Source organism: Sabethes cyaneus, chromosome 1 (assembly GCF_943734655.1).
Source record: "Sabethes cyaneus chromosome 1, idSabCyanKW18_F2, whole genome shotgun sequence".
NCBI lineage: Eukaryota > Metazoa > Arthropoda > Insecta > Diptera > Culicidae > Sabethes > Sabethes cyaneus.
In genome coordinates this window covers 56,102,144-56,123,421 of record NC_071353.1, presented here as the reverse complement: position 1 = coordinate 56,123,421, position 21,278 = coordinate 56,102,144, and the positions used below count along the sequence as shown (strand labels likewise).

The window sequence follows — 21,278 nt, the reverse complement described above, 5'->3', positions numbered from 1 at the left end:
CACAGCCGACTCTTCAATTGGATGGCTGTACATGAATTAGCGAGCAATCTTGCAAGCCGGTTTACTCCGCCCCTTTTCGAAGTTTGCTTTCCATCACAACAACATCGTTCGGCTGTCCGAAAGCGAGTTGGTGGGCTTTTACCATAATCACGTGCACGACAGCGGCTGTGCTGATATTGGTGTGAGCTGAATCCGGTTTTTTGTGTGTATTGGAGCTCCCGGGCAGCTAATGTAGCAGCTTTTTATTATGTGGCTAGGCGTCGTTGAATGTGGAACGGTTTACGTGCGTGCGTAATCTGCGGGCCTCGTGAAGTGTTAAAAGCGTTGTGGTTGTTGTTTCGTTTTGTTTTTGCCGTTCCGGGCGGCCGGGGTGCTAAACGAGGCATGAACAGAAACACCCGAGAACAAATTAAGCTGTTGGCAATGGAATGGGCGCTCAAGAGTCCCTTTGCGGTTTCGGTTAGACTTTCAGGTGAATCTTTTAGAAGTGAATTTAGTGTAAACACACATCGCTGCTAAAACTCCGGCAGTGTAATTTTGAAATTCGTGTTTTATTTCTCGTGTAATGGTGCCAAAGGCTCGCGAGTATTCCAGAAACGCAATATGATGCCGTTAGCACCAACATCGGTGATGGCCATGTCCACGCAAAAGCCTCGAATCGGATTCAGCATTGAATCCATCGTCGGTAATAGGCTATCCAAATCGCCTTCGCACTATTCTCCAAACAGTGACAACTCCGAGCGGCCGCTAAGTCCGCTCAGTGATAGTAGTTACCCAAATGAGGTTCATTTGAATCTTCCGATGATACCGGCGGATATTCAACGAACACTAAGACTGCCAGTGAACTGCTCACCTAGTGAGTATAGTACGCATGTACAACGCTTGAATCATAGTTCCTCGCCTCCGTTTGATCATAATCGAAGCAATCGACTTCCGGAATCCCCTCAAAGTCAAGACCTGTCTCGACTAGATAATAGTAAAAGTCCTCCGCAAACACGACTGACCCCAGAAGGAAGCGGAGATCGAAGATCGCGAAGTCCATCTCCTCAGATTGCACCTACAGTGCACAGTTCGATGGCTAACAACAAAGGACCAATAATAGTTCCAGGTCTACCAGCTGGTCTAGTTCGGCCCTTCCCAGTTGGGCCGTCTGCACCGCCACACCATATGAGCGAACTAAAATCTATGCCCCAATTTATGAACACACCGGAGATGGTTCAAGCCGCCCACAATCAGCATCTGCTGGCGGCCCAGTTCCAGGCAGCGGCAGCCCTGGCACACGTTCAGGCCGGCCAAGGGTTCCCGCCGCATCATCATCCGGGCCATTTGCACAACCCGAACATTCCTCGCGATAGCTATCCACTGTACCCGTGGCTACTGAGCCGTCACGGTCGTAATGTGTTCCCGCCACGATTTCCTGGAAGTAAGTTATGTTTTTAGTACCACTTCACTGTTTTATTTTATTGTTATGATTCGTATGGACAGCACTCCTAAGCAAGCAACTGACTCCGTGGTCGCGGCTGAGGCGCTCGCTCGATGGCCGATGCATTTGTGAGACGTATTTTTCAGTTCGCAGGAAATTACGCTAATCGTTAGAGAATGTTATTGTTACCTAGGTTCATTGATCTTTGCGGGTCCAGAAGGGAAGCATTATAAGGGTGGCAGTTTTATGAGTTTCATTTTTTGTTGCTCCGCATATTTTAGTATTGGAAGTGGTCTGTGGTCATCGTATTGGTTAGTTGAAGATTATTGCACGTCCGCCAAGCTCATTTTTTTGTCGAAAAACGATTTATTCAATGTCATAGTTACGCAGTCTGAAAATTGTCATTTTCTATTTTTTTTCTCGAAATTGAATTTAAATATCGGAATAAAAACGCCGATCGAATATACGTTAGCTATAAATATTATAAATTTTCAGTGATGATAGAAAATCGTTAAGATTGATTAACAGTGATAAAAATTGATTTTGTATAAAGCCTTCTGCTATAGTGTTCGACCGTTAGTGTACAGAATAATTACGGGACTAGGCCCATGATTCTATTGACTTTAACCGTCGCTCCCAATCGAGATTTCGAAGCCGAATTTGGAAAATTCTGGAACACCAAAAAGTACGTCAAAAATTACAATTTGAGTATCATAGCACTCTATTGCAGTTTCCATGAGTGGCTTTGGTTTGTAAAACTGTAATAAGGAAATAATAAAGCGTGCATTGTTACGAAACAAAAGGAAATCTTATCAGTTTTTATTTTTATAATTTTTTTACATTATATTTGTTTCCATTATCGGACTTTAAATCTTAATAGAGTATAATTTCCTAGCAACAAATTTATAGCTGCATGGTTTGATTAATTTTCATGAATATTTTATTTTTATATTATATTTTATGGAATAATGATTACCTAAAACTTTATAGTGGACATACCCCTTGCCAAGAAGAACGGGTCATATATAATACTTATAGCTGACTAGTTAACTCGAATAAAACTGTCCGTAAACCCGCATTACAGATCTTATTGTGGTTGCTTATATTACCACAAGAAAACAAGCTGGCCGTGTAACATCTCGTACAAAACAACAATATTATTATTGAATTATTCTGAGTATTCACAAGCAAGAGACCGCGTACCAATACAGAACTGTCCTTATGGTGGCTGTTTGTCAAACTGCAATAAAACTTAAAAGCTACAATATTTATATGCGTGCAAAGGAGAACAACTCATAGTTTTATCATGCTTTTAGAATGGTAATATCCAATCAAGCAGATTTATCGTTTCGTAGTTGTTATGTAGCGTTGTTAGATTTATCAACGAAAAAAAAATTATGACTGTTAATATGTTTGACTAGGTAAAAAAACTACAAGGTATACAGCCCTAAGGATTGTATGAAAGGGTGACGTAGGACTATATCAGATCATCAGATCAAAGACTAATAACACATTCCAGCGTGTCCCGTTACGACGAGGACCCGACTTTCATTGACATTTTGCTCTCGCTAGCAAAAAATACGTTTGTGACTATGTTATAAACAAGTTTTAAATTATGTCTGTTAAATGTACTTTCTAACGTAGTATTTACTTTTTGATTTAGATTGTTATTCAGGTAGATATAACAAGTTACATTTCGTAACGGGACACCATCTCAGAAATACCGCTTTTTCCACCATGTTTTAATATGTGTTCACTTCAATGTGCTAATTATTAAACGTTCTGTATATTAATTATGTTGAGAACTATGTAGTTCAATAATCACTGGTTCATATCCAGAAAAATATGAGTTGAAATATGCAGTTTTAAATACCAATTTCTTGGTGTACAAGTGCTTGGAATGTGTCTAATGTAAACTGCATTTCTGGCATATGTATGTTTATAAGAATCTGTGTGTGTCATTGTTTAAGTGAATGTTTAAAAGGGAAGAGCGAAATATTCAGAATCAATTCTTCATTTAATGCAATGGTGGCTTTGATAATACGTGGACGGGAGTTCATAAGTACAACGCCTGAAACCTTTGGGACATAATCTAATCTAATCTCACACTAACGCAGCCAATTCTTGAAGGCATCCTGGAAAATGACGATTACTTGAATTAATCATTTTTCTTGTCAACGGCCAGGCCAACTGCGCAGCATGTACCGCAGAGAGAATTCCAAGGAATCAAGTTGAACCAGAAAAAATATTTAATTCCATTAAACTCCTTGAAATCAAGGGGAAGGAAGAAAGCGTGGACCTCCCGTACCAAACGCTTCCCGTATACATAGATAATGATTTATTTACAATCGTTGGGAGTATCTTTGCTAATAAAGGTTAAGTGATACTCCGGACCCTCAGGGATGAACTAATGGTATTTAGACCAGAAGCCAGGCTGCAATTGGCCAAGGATATAGCGCCTTATTTCGCTCTCTGAAAATAGATTAGTTTGCCAAAAATATTAGTTTAGATCATATAATACTTGAAAATAAAGTCGTGTGGTTTAATGGTTGCCTAAAACTACATTTGTAAGGTTAGGAACTGAAAACCGCACGACCCCGCACCTCCTAGCTTGGCTACTCAATTATACAAATTGAAGTATTTCCAGGTATGGCCACGTGGGGGCCTTAGGTAGGGGCTTGGGATGGCTAGAGCTATGTTGGGCGCTTCTTCCTAGTTGCCTTCCCCATTTCATACCCCAACGCCTGAAACCTTTGGGACATAAAGATTTTTTTTAAAAATTACTTGTGTGCATCGTAAAGGTTGAAATGGTAATGAATGACAAATTTCTGTTTTATTTGTATGAGAGTTCTTATCCTCCTACCACAAGGGTGAGGGGTCTCAAACCATAATAAAATAATTAAATACAGGCCTCCAAAAATCTCCATATACCACATTTGGTTCCATTTGCTTGATTACTTCTCGAGTTATGAAGAAATCTGTATTTCATTTGTGTGGGATCTCCCCTTCTTAAAGAAAGCAAAGATTCTAATTCACCATAGAAAAAAATCTCCCCCCTCCTCCTGTTAAAAGACGGATGGGTCTCATTATACCGTAGAAAAAATTCCTGCCTCCTAAAACCCCCATATGCTAAATTTGGTTGCATTTGCTTGATTAGTTCTAGAATTATGAGGAAATTTGTATGGGAGCCCCCCTCCCTCGTAGAAGGGAAGGGGTCTCAGTACACCATAGAAAAAATTCTTACCTCCAAAAACCTCCACATGACAAATTTGGTTCCATTTGCTTGATTAATACTCGAGTTGAGGAAATTTGTATATTATATGTATGGGAGCCTCCTCTCCTAAAGAGGGGAGGGGTCTCAATTCACCATAGAAAAAATTCTTGCATTCTAAAACCCCTACTTTCCAAATTTGGTTCCATTTGCTTGATTAGTTCTCGAGTTTTGAGAAAATTTGTATTTCATTTGTATGGGAGTCCCCCCTCTTAAAAGGGGAAGAGGTCTCAGTACACCGTAGAAAAATATCCTGCCTTCTGAAACCCTTACATGCCCAATTTGGTTCCATTTGCTTGATTAGTTCTCGAGTTTTGAGAAAATTTGTGTTTCATTTGCATAGGAGCTCCCCCTCTTACGCTCTCCTTAAAATTGTTCTCTTACCCCCTATAAAATGGCTGGTCATTTTATCTATCCAATGACATAAATTGTTCAATTTCATTCAGTATTTTAGTGGTTATTAGCATTTGAAATCTTTCATTCAAACGTTACACTTCTATTTTCGTTTTCTTAAAGTGCTACCCAGTCCCAGTATAGTAAACAAAGGCGTCGTAGTCCTACGTCAAAATCTGAGACAAAAATCCTGGCTATTTGCGGTAGTACCAATAGTTGCGCTACTATTCATTATTAATGCATATTTTCGTCACCGTAACATTTTAAATAAAACAATTACGTTCATTATATAATACAAGTTCTTAGGAGTATTGGTAGTTAGACTACACCATTGATAATTAAAGCATTATTTGCTGAAATGTCGATTTTCTAAAATTTAACACAACTATACGCGCAGTTGAAGCGCACAACTATAGGCGCTCATTTCTATGGTTGCACTATAATGTTTTTTTCACCTAGCAATGTAGAGTGCGGAAGGGTATATTCAGCAGGTTTCTAAATTCAGCCTATTTGCCTTTTCTTTCGCAAATAAAAATACTTTGCCGACATACAATTTAAATATGTTATAGCTATTTTCTCAAGACTGTAAGTAATCCACTATTTTTTATTCAAAGAACTTCAAAACCATCTGTTCTTCCACTACAACTAGGCCAAAGGCCGAAAAAATAGAAGCCATCGCTTAATGGGCTGAAAATACCCTCCCGTGCCTTATTGAATTATTCTGAGTATTCGCAAGCAAGAGACCGCGTACCAATACAGAACTGTCCCTATGGTGGCTGTTTGTCAAACTGCAATAAAACTTAAAAGCTACAATATTTATATGCGTACAAAGGAGTACAACTCATAGTAACCTAGCAATGTAGAGTACGGGAGGGTATATTCAGCAGGTTTCTAAATTCAGCCTATTTGCCTTTTCTTTCGCTAATAGAAATACTTTGCCGACATACAATTTAAATATGTTATAGCTATTTTCTCAAGACTGTAAGTAATCCACTATTTTTTATTCAAAGAACTTCAAAACCACTTGTTCTTCCACTACAACTAGGCCAAAAGCCGAAAAAATAGAAGCCATCGCTTAATGGGCTGAAAATACCCTCCCGTGCCTTATATGGAATAACACAATTAAAGGAACGTCAAACTTAATTAACCCCTCTAAGGTCTACATCATTTTTAGCACCGCAAAATTCACTAAAATGGCCATAACTTTTTTATCTTTTAATATTTTTTCACCAACTTTGGGAATTTTGCCGAAAATATTTTCTATTTTCATAATATCTCTAGATAATGGCCAGATAATGTCATATGGTCCCGGAGTTATTCCGGAGTTCCTTGGGGGACCGAGATATGGCTTTTTTAGATAAAGTTGCCAAATATCTAAAATTTGTTTGAAATCTGATGATTTTTGTAAACCTATCATCGACTGTGGACATATCAGTTACTTTGCCGCAGTTATGAGCCATGGTGCGCGCCATCCGGATCCGGGGGGACACTATGAGTCCGGAACCGGTTTCCGTAACGGGACGTTTCAGCATCAGTAAAGCATGTCGTGTCGCATATCAAAAAACTTCAGCATGCGACAAAATAGCGATTGGTGATCATCTCATGTCTCTCAGAGGCCGTATGACCGGTTCCGGGTCCGGGGAGGGTTTCTTTTCTGATTCAAGCACGGAACGGATTTCGGAGGAACTTGTACGGGACCTGGAATCGGCCATATGGTAGAATTTATAAGCCCTATCTTCGCAGCTTCCTCCTTAAGATGCGTGTACGCTTCCTCCACAGCTCTACGGTTAACATCAATTATATCGATGTCGTCCGCGAACTCTAGGGGCATCCCCTACGGGGGGCTGCCCCCCGCAGTGGCCGGCGCTTCCGACGGCAGATCGCCGGCAAGACTCCCGGCCTGTGTCCGTCTCGCCCTGAATCATCTAATGTTACTGTTGATAGTTTCTGGTGGTGTTATTGATTAAGGTTTATGAAAGAGTCTAAAATTTCTCGAGTTCGATTAGTTTTTGAGTTACGCAAAAATTTCAATTTTATTTGTATGACTCCTTATCACCCTACCACAGGGGTGAGGGGTCTCAAACCCTCATAAAAAAAATTCCTGCCTCCAAAACCCCCCACTTGGCAAATTTGGTTCCATTTGCTTGATTAGATCTCTAGTTATGATAATATTTGTATTTCATTTGTATAGGAGCCCCCCACCACTATTGAAGGGGAGAGGGGTCATAATTCCCCTTCTAAAGAGGGGAGGGTTCTCAATTCACCATAAAACAAATTTGCCCACAAAAATACCCACATACTCAATTTGGTTCCATTTGCTTGATTAGTTCTGGAGTTATGAGGAAGTTTGTATTTTATTTGTATAGGAGCCCCCCGCTCCTAAAGTGAGGAGGGGTGCTAATTTACCATAGAAAAAATGCTTGCCTCCAAAAACCTTCACATGCCAAATTTGGTTCCATTTGATTGATTAGTTCTCGAGTTATGAGGAAATTTGTATCTCAATAGTAATAGTATTTATTTTATTTTAAGGGTTTCGTTATTTTCATGGCCATTACAAATATTTAAAAAAGTTTTTGTCCCTCCGGTGTTGGGCCACCAAAGGGGGAGGGGGGGAACAGCGAAAAAAAAACAAAGAAAATTTGTTAATCGAGCAAAAAAAATATGGATTTTAGGCATTTTTACTTAAAGTTTAAACGTGAAAGCCAAATCTATTTTTGCTTTTAATATATACGTTGTTATTTTCCATGCAAAAATCTAATGACAAAAACGAATGAAAATTTGTTTGGCTGATTTTCGGAAATTCCACTGTTTGAATTTCCATTTCTATTTCATGCTAGAAGCGTTAACTCAACTCGTACACTCATTTTTCAAGCAGACAATTGATTTTATAAAAAAAATTTAACTCATATCCTACAAATTATTTTTTTCCCTCGATTTTTCAAGCCAATTTCCAAGCGGGGGGAGTGACAAAAACTTTGAAAATGATTTGCAAGGGCCTTATTATAATTTAATAAGATACTTAGTAGGAAATCATTGGTTGATTCAAAATTTATAAAGCCCGCCATTATACTTTTTTCTCTCATCAGGATTCGAACTTACATCGTGTCGGTCGGAGTCGGTGATTGATGTATTGAATGGGAGGGTCCATCAGGGTACTTGTTTGAAGCAGTGCAGTGTGCTTAGGGAGAGTGAAGTGGTCAACTTCCTAAGGTCACATTGTGGATAATGAGCGGGCCCTTCTCCCCACCTATTGGGGCCATTCTGCATTGGGAGGGCTTACTTAACGTTTGACTCATGTGATCTATTTTCTGGAATGAGATTCTTAAATACCCTTGGTACGTTCAAGTGATGTTGCTTGCAGACCGATTCCATTTTGGCCCTTCATACAGGTAAACGCTGGTAAACGTGACCACTCGTTATGTTTGTACAAATCCCCTTGTCAAGATAGGCCCATTGCTATGAACGGTTGTTCTGCTAAGATGGGTGATAGTCCACATACATACATACATACATGCATGTAGGGTGATTGATGTATTTTGGACAGGCGTTACGCGTACGCTATTTTGGACGCAATTTGCGGCAAAATCAAATGGAAATGTCCAAAATAGCGTACGCGTAACGCCTGTCCAAAATACTTAAATCACCCTAAATTTACGAGTTAAAGTTTGTCAAGCGTGGAACAAATCTTGGCTAAAAGAGTAATTTCTTAAATTATGTTAGGCATCTGCTGTACCTTAGAAACATTTATTCAGTACATGTTAAACATTTAATAAACTATTTGTAGTAAAGTAATGTATTTCGCTTTATCACATCACATCTATTCATTGCTAAACTATCGTGCTTATATAACCAATGGCAGCTGTATCTGAGTTCGGATGCAAATTGATCGTTTAGTTTTGATCCAAGTTCATCGGAATGTCGTCGGCATGATGTGAAATCAATTTAAAGTATAAAGTGTCATTCAAGTTGTTGGCGAGGGGTCAATCCCGGTGTAGTGGTTAGCGTTCACGCCTCTCTTGCCGAGGACACGGGCCCGATTCCCAACCCCGCAGAAGTCACGAATGACCCAAGCTGTTAAAGCAACTATAATCAAACAAAAAAAAGTTGTTGGTGTTATTGGTTGCCATCAAGCACCTTTTATTCCACACCTACCTTTAGTGTTGCAGCTGATACGTTTGTTCGACGATTATTTGACTCACATTCCACAATTCCTCATACCAATGCAGCTGATACGTTTGCGCAGCTTTCATTCCATCCTTATTCCACACTTGCTCTCAGCAATGCTGCTGATACGTTTTGCACAACGTTCATTCCACGCTTATTCCACCTTTGTCTCATAATTGCTGTTAGCAATGAGACAATGCATTTGTACAACGTCCATTCGACATGCATTTCCATGAATCCATGGTTGCCTTTCAGCGACCGGTATTGCACACCTGTTCTTAGCGGTGCTGCTGATACGTTTGCTTCAGAGGTGCCATAAATACAGATATTTGTGCATGCATAAATTTGGGACCCTATCGTTTTCTCCGGAATATTTTATTTTGACGTAGGACTACGTCTTACGGCAAGTTTTGAGATAGGGTGTCATTCCAAAAAATTAAAAAATGCGAGCGTCACGAAAAATGAAAGGTTTTGAGCGCTAATAGCTCAGCGGTTTTCCGATCGATTTTCAATATTCTTACACCAATCGATTGGAAAATCTTCTACGAATTGGCCCAAGTGAAGAAAAGTATGGATTCTTGATGTTGAACTATTGAAAAATTGAAAAAGATGAACCTATGTTTTACCAGAATTCTCGCTTCGTGATTGGTTGGAAGATTCTTTAGGATGATCTAAACCTATACCAATTTGATATCTGTGCTTGGGAAGTAAGCCAAAACAAGTGACAAAGTTTCCTCATTTCAACAAGATTTCTTAACACCGCGATTAAACCTAGACCATTTTGAAATCCTTGCTTGGGAAGTACGCCAGAGAGAGTAACAAAGCCCCTCGCGCCAACAGATTTCTTACGAACGCGATTAAGCCTAGTCCAATTTGATGTCTGTGTTAGGGAAGTGTGCCAGAAAAAATGTCATAAGTTCGTTGTCCCAATAGATCGCAAATTCTTTACTGCGAGACGATTAAATCTAGGCGAATTTGATATCTGTGTTGGAAAAACGTGCTACAGCTGTAGTGTTCGGTTATAACATGACTCTGTATGAATACGCATGCTTGACGTTTCATTAGAAGTGTAGTGAAAAGATGTGCTGTTAATAAAATAGGATTGAATTGGTAAAATGCCTTCAACGTGGGTAACCAGGGGTAATAAAAACAATCTTCAATTTCTGTAAGGTAGCAGGAAAGCAATAGTTTGTGTTCTTGATTTTGTTAAATAGTTTCCATATGCACATTGAAATAACTCTGAAATCTTTTGAGGATTGCACGTATGCAATGTTACTACTTTGATAAATGTTACATACAACGCATGTAGCATGTATATATGTTGCGAACAGCATGTATACATGAAGAAACGAATGATTACAACCATGGATACATGCTACTATCACTACCAAGAGGCTTACGTAGTCCTGCGTCACCTATATATGCGGTCGTGTCTTGTGCACAACCCCTCTGATTTTTTTCGATCTAATCTGTAAATAACATAAATAGTTTATGGAGTACTTTAAAATTCAGGAACATTAGTAGAGCCAGAAATCACAGCAACTGAAATAATTGATGGGTCTCAAATTTATGCATGCACAAATATCTGTATCTGTGGCAGCTCTGGTTTGCATAATGCTTATTCGACTCTCAACGTTTATTCCACACTTACATAACAACGTGTAGATATTATTATTATTATTATTATTATTATTATTATTTATTTATTCCATCCGACGAATTGTCTTATTATCTATATACAAATTAAAAATACATCATTAAAAACATCCATCATCGCTCGAACAGGCTCATTTATGGTATAAACTTGTCTACCCAACAGAAGTCTCAGGAACTCTGCACGGCGAAGCTGGTACCCGGGAACATTCAGATCAATGAGTTCAAGAAGCTTCGGCGCATCAATATCACCAGTTAACGTGTAGATATTGATTAGAAGCTAGAAAATATATTGGATATGGCGCTTAGACAGGTACTTCAGCAAATTCGCTTATTCAGCATCGGATGCTACCACACAACTCTTATTCCACACCTGGTCTTTTAAGTGCAGCCGTTTTATTTCTTGGGATATTTGTTGCATTGTAGCGAGTATGGATTTATGAACTTGATGAAAGGCAGTTTTGATGCCGCTAACTACTAGGTTGTGTGAATAAAACAGTTTGCTTTTTTAGTGTAAACCTTATGGAAGAAGCAATGTTGTATTATTAAAACACTAGCTGTAACCCGCGTGCGTCACCTCGCATCTAATGGAGTGCGAATTGGTGGTACGCTAGGTAACCCTAACGCTATGTAACTCAAAGAGATGCTACGACGTTACTTTTGCTCATCTTGAATGCAATCTGGTATAATTGGTTTGAGTTTTCGCTTAATGTGGGCGAATCTTACCACGAAAATATGCCTCCCTGTCAGGGGCCTGGTTTTAGTTTCAGACAAGGCTCTCATATATATAGACGATAGTAAATAGATTTAGCACATTGCGTAATAAGCATAAGCGTAATTGGCAAATACTGCCAACTTTAAACGAACGGAAACTTTACGTAGGTACTATGCTTTCAATGCAATCCCTTCCGGCGAAATGAAACTGCTATTTCGGATACGACAAAGCACACGTAAGTGACGACGGGATGTAAATCACGAATCTTGGACTTCTGTTTTTTGAAAGTAACGTTATGAAAGGTATGGGAAACTGAGTAGTAAATGACGGTCATCGTGTATTACTACGCTTAACGTTAATAACGAAATCAATCGCTTCCGTTTGATTTCCAGACGACGGACCATTAAATTGTACACGAGCAGAAAATAGAAATGCGTTATTTAATAATATTACGAAATTTAGTTTTATTTGTTATATGACACTTTACTCAACCGCAAATTAGAACTGAATTAAAATAACAAACAAAGACAGCACCAGATGTTCGTTTTGGAAAAACTATCGTAGTAGAGAATTAAAAAAATGGTACAATATACAATCCCTAATGTAAAATTTCTTAATAAATCGCTCCCCTAACAACGGAACACTTTCAGAATAAGTCCTGGAAACCAGTTTTTTATTAAAACTAGATAATTAAAGCGCAAAAACTAACCGTGCAATCGCGAGTAAGATCGCCAGAATACCGGGATTCAATCAAATCCAATTAAAAAATTAATCCCTAATTTCCAGCTAAGAGGGATTATTGACATTCGCTTGCCCGTGAAGGCTCGAAAGGACGGCGACGGCTGTGCGTCGCGCTGGCTGTGTTTCCCTGCTTGCGGGAAGGGAAATTAAAAATAAATATTGTTATTTACACCCCTAGATCTCGAACCCGGCGGAACGGGTCGCCGAATGAGACGTGTTTTAACGCGCTGTCCGGTGCGTGTGCGCAGCACGGGAAAGCACGGCAAAGGGGATGCCCGAATATGAGACGATTTCCCAACCCAATGTACGAGTACTGGGACTCGGGCGAGTCAATCAAAATGTCCCTTTTTACTCGAACCGAGATGCGATAGGCCGAGGAAAACGCCTATAGCGCGAATGGAGTGGAAATTGTCAGATCGTTTTACACGCTTCCACCTTTTATTCGTTTGCTGTCCTAACGCTTTTTATTGGCTTGGCATTTTTTTTAATAAAGCAGTAATAATATATGAATGGAGTGTTAATGCTGTGATAAATACAGTAGATGGTTTGCTTTTTTAGAGGGGAAAATCATATGACATATGCATTATGAGAGGACGTAAAAGTTTTAGAGCATTTTTAACTGACTGCAACTGTTTCTATTGTACTTATACATACATAAAATTACGTAGAAACGTAAAAATCTGAACGCATGCCGAATTGAATGATTTTGTTAGGTTGTTTTTCGACCGGTAAGATAATTTATTGAATCACATTGAAACATAAATCTCCCATTGTCTGCCCCTGGCACTAACATTAGGAAAACAGTATGCAATGACAAAGATTTTCGAGACGCTAGAAAAATAGCAAATTGCAACACCTAGGGGGCCAATACGAATATGTATTATTAAACAAAGTTTGACGGTGTCATGTGTCATGTGTCAGACTGAACGCACGTTTATTATGCAATGAAATCCATCATTTCCATTATAGAAACTAAATGAACTTTACAAAACCTAGGAAAAGATCACCGCTGTCGTTAATTACAAAATTTGAAGAATTTATAAAACAGTGTGCTGTATGTCGTCTTCTACGATCCTTAGCTGATTATCGCCAATTCTTGTCTCAATACTCGCAAGACAGCTTCTATTTGGTTGTGACATGTGACTATCCTCCTCCTGGCACTTTTCGCTCATGATTTCGCGCTGGTCAATACCTCGCCTAATTTTCGCTCGTGACCCTCGTGACAATGCTTAGGTTACTTGCTGGCATTCCTCGCCAAACCAGTCATTCGGGGTTTCTTCACCTAGCACCACAGTTGCAAACTCTCTACCGTTAGAGCGTATACTTCTCCATCCATCTGAAAAGGTCGAGGCACCTAATTTTACAGAAGAGGGTAGAGCCTCATCCGGTAAGCTCGTGCAGCTCCTGGCAGCTTACGAGTTGTCCAATTGCCGAATGTTCAGCTGAGGCGGATGGTTTTGTCGCGAATGGTATGTCGTCAATAATTTTGAATGCACATTTGCTACTACTAATACTAATACTTGTCTATTGAACCAGACGAAACTGGGGAAAATTTGATAAACTCAGCTCTTTTGGAATGAGTTGGACTCCATTGTCCTTGTACCATTGTAGCACGTACTTACTGTAATGAAATCTGGCTAGATTTCTCTTAAACGTAACATCATGGGATTTAACGAAGGATAAAATCCGTTTGTCGAAAAATTACCTTTGGTTTACTTCCGAATTCATGGGTTCACTCGTCACAAAAGCATTGTTTTTTTGCCACAAAAACAGACTTACTTACTTATGTGTCCATGTCCGCCGGTCCGGCAGAACAAAGGAATGAAATCAGAAATCTCCACTGCTAACGGTTACCCGCCATGGCTTTTACCTGTCGCCAGGACAGGTTCTCGTCTACAGCCCGGATGTCGTTGGCTAAGCTCCGTCGCCATGAGCCTCTGGGTCTGCCTCTTCTACGCTGTCCTTGTGGATTCCAGTCGAATGCTTCTCTGCAAATCTCGTTCGTTCCTTTCCTCAAGGTGTGTCCGATACACTTCCACCTACGTTCACGAATTTCTGTGGCTATCGGCCGTTGATGACACCGACGATGGAGTTCCTCATTGAATATCCAATTATCAGGCCACCAGGCACGAATAATGTATCGCAGGCACCGGTTAATGCATACCTGCAGTTTTTGCGTTGTCTTCGCTGAGACGCACCATGTTTCGCAGGCATACAGCAGTACGGATTTAATGTTTGAATTAAAGATTCGGGTTTTCGTACGTAGAGTGATCTGGTTTGAGCGCCAAATGTTTCGCAGACCTGCAAAGGCACCCCTGGCCTTCCTGATCCGTGTGGCTATATCAGTCTTGGTACCACCATCGGGCGTTGTTTGGCTACCAAAGGCGTCTACCTGCTCAGCTTGTTGTCCCGGTACTGTGAAGTTGGTAGAATTGTCAATGTTCACTACCATAGACTTAGTTTTCGCTACATTGACTGTGAGACCTGCTGCCTGGGAGCTCTCAGAGAGGTCATCTAACTCGCTCTGCATATCGTTTCGGCGTTGTGCGAGCAAGACAATGCCGTTGGCTAGGTCGAGGTCATTCAGCTGCTCCATCGTTAGAGGATTCCAAGGCAATCCTCGATTTGGTCTACTGTCAATTGCTCCAACTAATATCTCATCCATAACGATGGGAGACAGAAGCGGTGATAAAATGCAGCCCTGTCTCACGCCACTAGTAACCCTTATGGGGTCGGACAAGACGCCGTCGTATAAAACCTTGCATGAGAACGCCTCGTACTGAGCTGATAAGATGGACTAGCTTATCTGGAACTCCTCTGGCGAGACACTGCATTTCATAAATCAGCCGTCCGCTTCGGAACAGTCGCTGTTGTATGCCGCCCCTATCTTAGGGCAAGCACTCACGGCTGGCAAAGCTATCCCTTTTGCCAGTACTTAGTGGAAGGATGACTGCCGACTTCGTGCTGTGGCGCCAAACGATCTTGGTTTTCACCGGGGTTAGTTACTCGATCTTCACTAAGCATTTTGGCCATTTTGACCAAGGGAATTTTGAGTAGTTTTAACCAAGTTTTAACTCAATCGTATCTATTTACACGTAAATATGTTAGAGTGTACAATGTTCGCAACACGTTTTTCAAAAGAATTACACACGGCACGCACCTGGTATATGGGCATCTCATCCCAGATCTTGAAAATGAACTTGTTAAATTGGTCCATAGTGCTCACTTTATGTTCGCTCTGCTTGGCCAGCATGTACGACCATACATACAAGTCCAGGGGATTAACACCCGGGGAGTTCGGAGGCCACAAAGTCTTATCGAGAAAATCAGTCAAATTCTCCCACCACCACGCTTGAACGATATTCGCCGTATGGGCCGGTGCGCCGTCCTGTTGAAAGACGTAATGATCTTTCCTGTAGAGGTCACGAAGTTCCGGGGCCACAACCTTCTCCAGAACCTTGGTCTTATAGTACACAGCGTCGATTTTCACGTTTTTCTCGATAAACACTAGTGGAAACTTCCCACGCTTGGATACGGTCCCCAAACCATCCGTGGGATGTTTATGTGGGATGCAGGGATGCCGACCAACGTCGGCGCCCACAGCTGATCATTTTGGACATTGTGCGGCTGTTGCAAGATAAAGAGTTTCTCATCAGAAAACACGAACTCCTGACTAGCGTGCCGCGAAAGTATCAGTTTTGCTCTGTCCAGCTCATTTTTCGTTGTAGCCTCCGTTACCACGTGAACCTTGCGTTTCTTGTACGGCTTGCATCTCAGGTCCTTCGCCATGATGGTGTGGGCAGTCCCGATCGGCATATCCAGGTCAACTGCGGTCTTCCGGATCGAGCGGTTCATTTTTCGACGAACCCGCTCCCTCACCACCTTGATGGCTGCTGGCGTCCTCGCCGAACGCGGCCGCCTGAATCTAGCACGGTCCTTGGCCGAGCCCGACTCCCGGTACGTAAGGCTTAAGCTAACACCAATACCAATACACAGAATGCACATGATGCGCACTTACACAACGATGAAAAGTTATATTCGAACTTATTGAACACCCTGTAGTGCCTGCTTTATAATAGCCCAGTACTTTTCGATGGGCCTTCCCTACTAGCACAGTTGTTACAAAGTAGTTGTGGTAACCGAATTATGACTAATTTCAGTCGTAATCCGGTTATTTCAACTAAACGGACCTAAAGTGTGCTACTTGGGTTAGTATCGGTGCGTTCGGGAGGCTTATGTCCTTGGGTACGAAAGTGGCCCCGTTGGCTTCATGCCGCTCCATGATGTCCTATGAATAGTAGTGACACGAAGCTAGATTGTTCTGTCCGTTTACAGTGCCGGAAGTCACGAACGGCGCACTCCGTTCCAAGCAGATCGCTTGCCAGATCATGTATTTCTTGGCAAACTTTGAAAGTTTCTGCTTCCCTACTTCCTTCGAAACATCAAACTTGTTCTGGGCGGTGAAGAACAGTAGCCGCGAAAGCTACCGGAAGTCCACCTTACGTCAAGGTCATCATCCATGATGAGACAATGAAGCTTCGTCAGTATCTGGGTGTACGGTTTCCGGGCCCGTGACTTCCCCATCCTATTTTGCCGTTCGTCACGATTTGGATCCTTCTGCACTTTATACGTATGCAGCCCCTCCCAGTCCTTGGCTCTCTAAACGAAAGCCTTGAACAGATGCAACTTTTTGGCCACATCCCTGGCCGAAGCATTGGGATTCTGCTTAAACGCTTTTACGACACGCTTGTGATCCTGATCACTAATAGAACATCCATTCTGACCGCCTTCTCCTTCCGTTCGATGCCCAGAGTTTCGTAGTAACGTTTAACCGTTATGTGTGCGACAGGGTACCCGGGTACCTTTTCAGTTTTAAAATAGTTATAACTCATTCAATTTAAAACATACGTCATTGAAATTTTGCGACATCGTAAAACTCGTTGATCTTAAGTAATTGAGGTTTTTTTGGTGCATATCCATAAAGGGGTTTAGCAATGAGAGTCACTTGAATTTTTTTATTACGTAGGAGGGCGACAAGGGTACCCGGGTACCCATGATTTGCTATCTTCATAACTTTAGTTATGTTGAACCGATTTGGATGAAACCGGTGGCATTTGATTCGTACATTTATCTAGTTTTGATTAGATAAAACGTTTGGCCATCAAATGACAAGTAGTTCCCGGGAATCGGTAATTCCGGAGCAACATCCGGTAAAATGTGGGAAGCCGCATGTTTTGAAAGAATATCAGCTTTCAGTAAACCTATTAGCTTTGAACTTGACACTGTGGACCCTTTTTTCATCTAATTATATAAATTGGTGACTTTAGATCGCATTGGCCACTCCAGAATTTGGTTCCTGTAGGGATACAGATGGCGAGTTGGGTGCCTAATCCAATATTAGAATTGGTTTAGCGGATCTTTTAGATGTTTTGAACTGAAATGGTCAGTTTAGTACTGATTGATAATTTCGGAACTGGTTCCAAATGTATAACGGATGGTTCTACGTTTTGAACGGTTCTGATAATGCTAAGCATTATCTTGAATCCTGCGGTATCATCTGTGACCCCGTAGAAACCATTTTCAAAATAACCAATCAAAATACAACGAAATGTAAAAAATATAACCTACTGAACTAATTCCAAGAACTTTGATACCCATATTGCTAGGTTTTACCTCCAATCCTAGACTGGCCACCCATGACCCCACAGGAACCTACTCGGGAATGGCCAACCTGATTCATCTCATTATATGAAATAGTACATTGTATGAATTTTTAGAGCTTTTATATCCGCATGACTGATTTTCCTGCAATACAATCATTTCTCTTCCTCACAGCGGACACTCTGTCGGAATTCAGGATTTTCGGGCCCCGTATGTCTTTTAGTGGCCAAATGGCCAAATGATTCAAAACTAGATAAATAAACGAATCAAATGACACCTATTTCGTCAAAATCGGTTTAAAATTGTTGATGTTATAACAATATCAATTTTGGGTACCCGGGTACCCTTGTCGCCCTGCTAAAGGTGTTTTTTTTGTCGCACACATAACGGTTAATCACACGACTCACAGTTGATTGCACGGTTCCGAGTTATTTTCCGTGTCCTGAAGAGAGATTAGAAGAATTTCCAAGTGCTTGCACAAAATCAATTAGCGACGTTGCTTTTCGGGTGACGCCATTTTTTTTTCAATTTTCACATAACTGATAGCGACTAAATTACAGTTTAAACAATACACTCTAAACTACTTCTACCCAAATTTTCAAGAGAAAATACCCAGTGGGTAATTTTCTACAGGGTTTTCTTCCGAGATGCAATTTGATGTGGGACACCCGTTATAGTCTATTATTGCTTTTGTCTGGGTTTTTTCTTTGGGGGCTAACCTGTAAAATATGCCGTAAACACAACTATTGGTTTTATGCTGAGCAACTTCATAAGTTTTTGGGGGTAATTAAGACTCTTTTCCGAAAACTAAAACAACGGTTCCTCTGACACAATGAGCTATTTACGTCAGACTTCAACCATAATATTCTAGACTAAACCAACATCAATACTCTTCGCATGTTTCCTGTGAACAGAAAAAAAACAAAAAATCACCTTGCTTGAATACATTTTCAGCTTCGACTGTCAAATCAGAAAAAAAAACTGTTGAAGGTGCGCAAATTGCCCTGCTCCGGAATGCTCATAATTTGCTAGTTTCGTAAGCTACAGGCAAGTGAAACTCGGTGATGGTGGAGTGGTAAAAAGCCTACCCGCAGCCAGACACTGACAGCAAACGATAAATCAATAATATTTATAAACAAGCGGCCTAACAACAATTTATAAAATCACCTAGTTTTTATTTCCTTTCGATATCTGTTTTCCTGGAGTGCCGTTTTCGACGCTTTGCTCCGGCTGCCATCGTTGTCGTCACCGTTTTTCCCATGGAAAGGGAACATTCACGAATTCTTCACCGCACTGGAAGCGCACCATCAGCGCCAACGAAACGTGCTTTTCGTCTCGTGACGCCATTCGTGGTTGGTACCGGCCGAGTAAGCGCAACGTTCAATTCAATCTGGCTTCCATTTGTTTCCAATGTCTTGCATAATAAATTTCAAAATCATCATTCTCTGACTTCTATTTTCTGCAACACTACTATGCTACTTGCTGCCGTTTCTGAGGCTGAATCGTGGAAATTTATATTGGCTAAACTAACAAACTGAATGGTTTGTTGCGGGGAAGCTTGCGAGGGGGGTAGGTAGAAGGGTCGAATAGTGAAGTGAAGAAATCGGGTGTTGCAAATCAATATTACCTGTTCAGGGATAAATTGTTGGTCACTGCTTTTTTCCGCGATAGCAGAGTTAAGCAGTTTAGTTTTTAGTTAGTCGCTGAATTGTTTATTATACATCCCACCTGTCTAACTGCGGATTACTGAGCCGGTTATTCACTGATCTGTGATCTGCAATACCTTAGATGAGCTAATAATGAAACCTCTATTTGCAACTTTCTGATTGCAGTTGGTTAGGTGCGGATGGACGCTGCTCCAATATCCCCTATGTCACTACTTCGCATGAAGCCCAATTTAGTAGCGAAAGGAACAGCATGATCAGAAATAAAATCTCACTAATCATTTTTATTATGAGCACAATAAATGTGTACGGATTTTTCCCTCGTCCGGCACAAAGGTCTTTCTGTCTGCCGGATCTCGAAACATTGTTTTTTTCTTCTGTTTGTCGCAACCAGCGAGCAACGCCGAGCGTGGCGTAGATTATCTTTTATTTATATATGCGATGATATAAAAAACACCTCTTTCTGTGCATGTAAACTAATTAATTATTTGGGTTTCCTCTTTCGCGGTTGTTTCTCCGCAGGACGTGGCGAGTTTCGTTGGTTTGGTTTCGGCCAGTTTTTTTTGGGGCCTCGCGAGCCTGCTTGCTCGTAAAATTGTTTTCTCACTTTACGATGAAGAATGAGCTGCTGAAGTGTAGGGCACTTTCCTGGACAACTGTTGCTGCCGTTGGGAACTGATAAGACCGTTTCAAGAACAAATGTGCCGTGTTCGTGTGTGTGTGTACGCGCGTGGTTTCGTTTCAGAGTTGGCGTCTTACCTTCTTGCGCTTTAGTCGGTATCATTAAAAGTTCATTTTATTATAAAATTTTTGAAAAGTTTTGCACAATTAGTAGATTCTTACTGTATAATAATGTAATATACAACAATTAAATAGATTCAGATCGGAACAGTTATTTCAGACCACGATAATATTTGTTGTTTAATAGGAAGATATTGCAGGAGAAGTGATGCTGATTGCTTCTACTGACTTCAATTCCCTGATCGTAACTGGGTTTGACGGATTAATTCGCGCAAAGTTCATTTTCTCGTTGGCTAATTACTGAGGCATTGATCTGTCCATTAGGCCATAAGCTTATACGCAGTCGTTAATTAGAAAACATACTTGTCAGCCGAGCGGCGCAGGCCACAACATGATCGAACGCCGGCCTCACAATATACGAAGTGATCGCTCCATTAGATTCTGTGCTTCTATCAGGACACCTATTCCACTTATTTTCGCCACTCGCCGCTGTGGTGTCGGCCTTTGATCGGCGACGCGGCGCTCATATCACTTATGACCTAAACTCCTGCCGCACTAAACGACGCAATCTAACAGCGATATTAATATTGAATTAAGACTAATTAACAAGCTAAATATTTATTAAAGCTCATTACCTATGACAAGCCAAGTGACAAGTTTATAAAATGTTTTGCATAAATGCTTGCTACTCAATGGCAATCGTACTGAGTGGAAGTCATAGAAGACGGCAGCAGCGGCTATGAGGTACTTTTGCAGAATAACTTTTTTTGTAGTACAACAACAACAAACCGTGGTAAGCCTGGTCTGTATCATACGGGGACTTCTCTGTAAATTGCAAATTATTGCACGTAG

General features: G+C 40.8%; 1 protein-coding gene across 1 annotated transcript in view; it reads left to right on the top strand.

The window, feature by feature from the left end:
- Window positions 1-603: 603 nt before the first annotated feature.
- The window catches only part of LOC128745711 (homeotic protein empty spiracles), an 87,055-nt gene continuing 66,380 nt past the window's right edge, over window positions 604-21,278 (top strand). Inside the window, exon 1 of the mRNA XM_053842791.1 lies at window positions 604-1,423. Within this exon, the coding sequence (XP_053698766.1) occupies window positions 604-1,423 (820 nt within the window). The remainder of the gene's footprint in view (window positions 1,424-21,278) is intronic.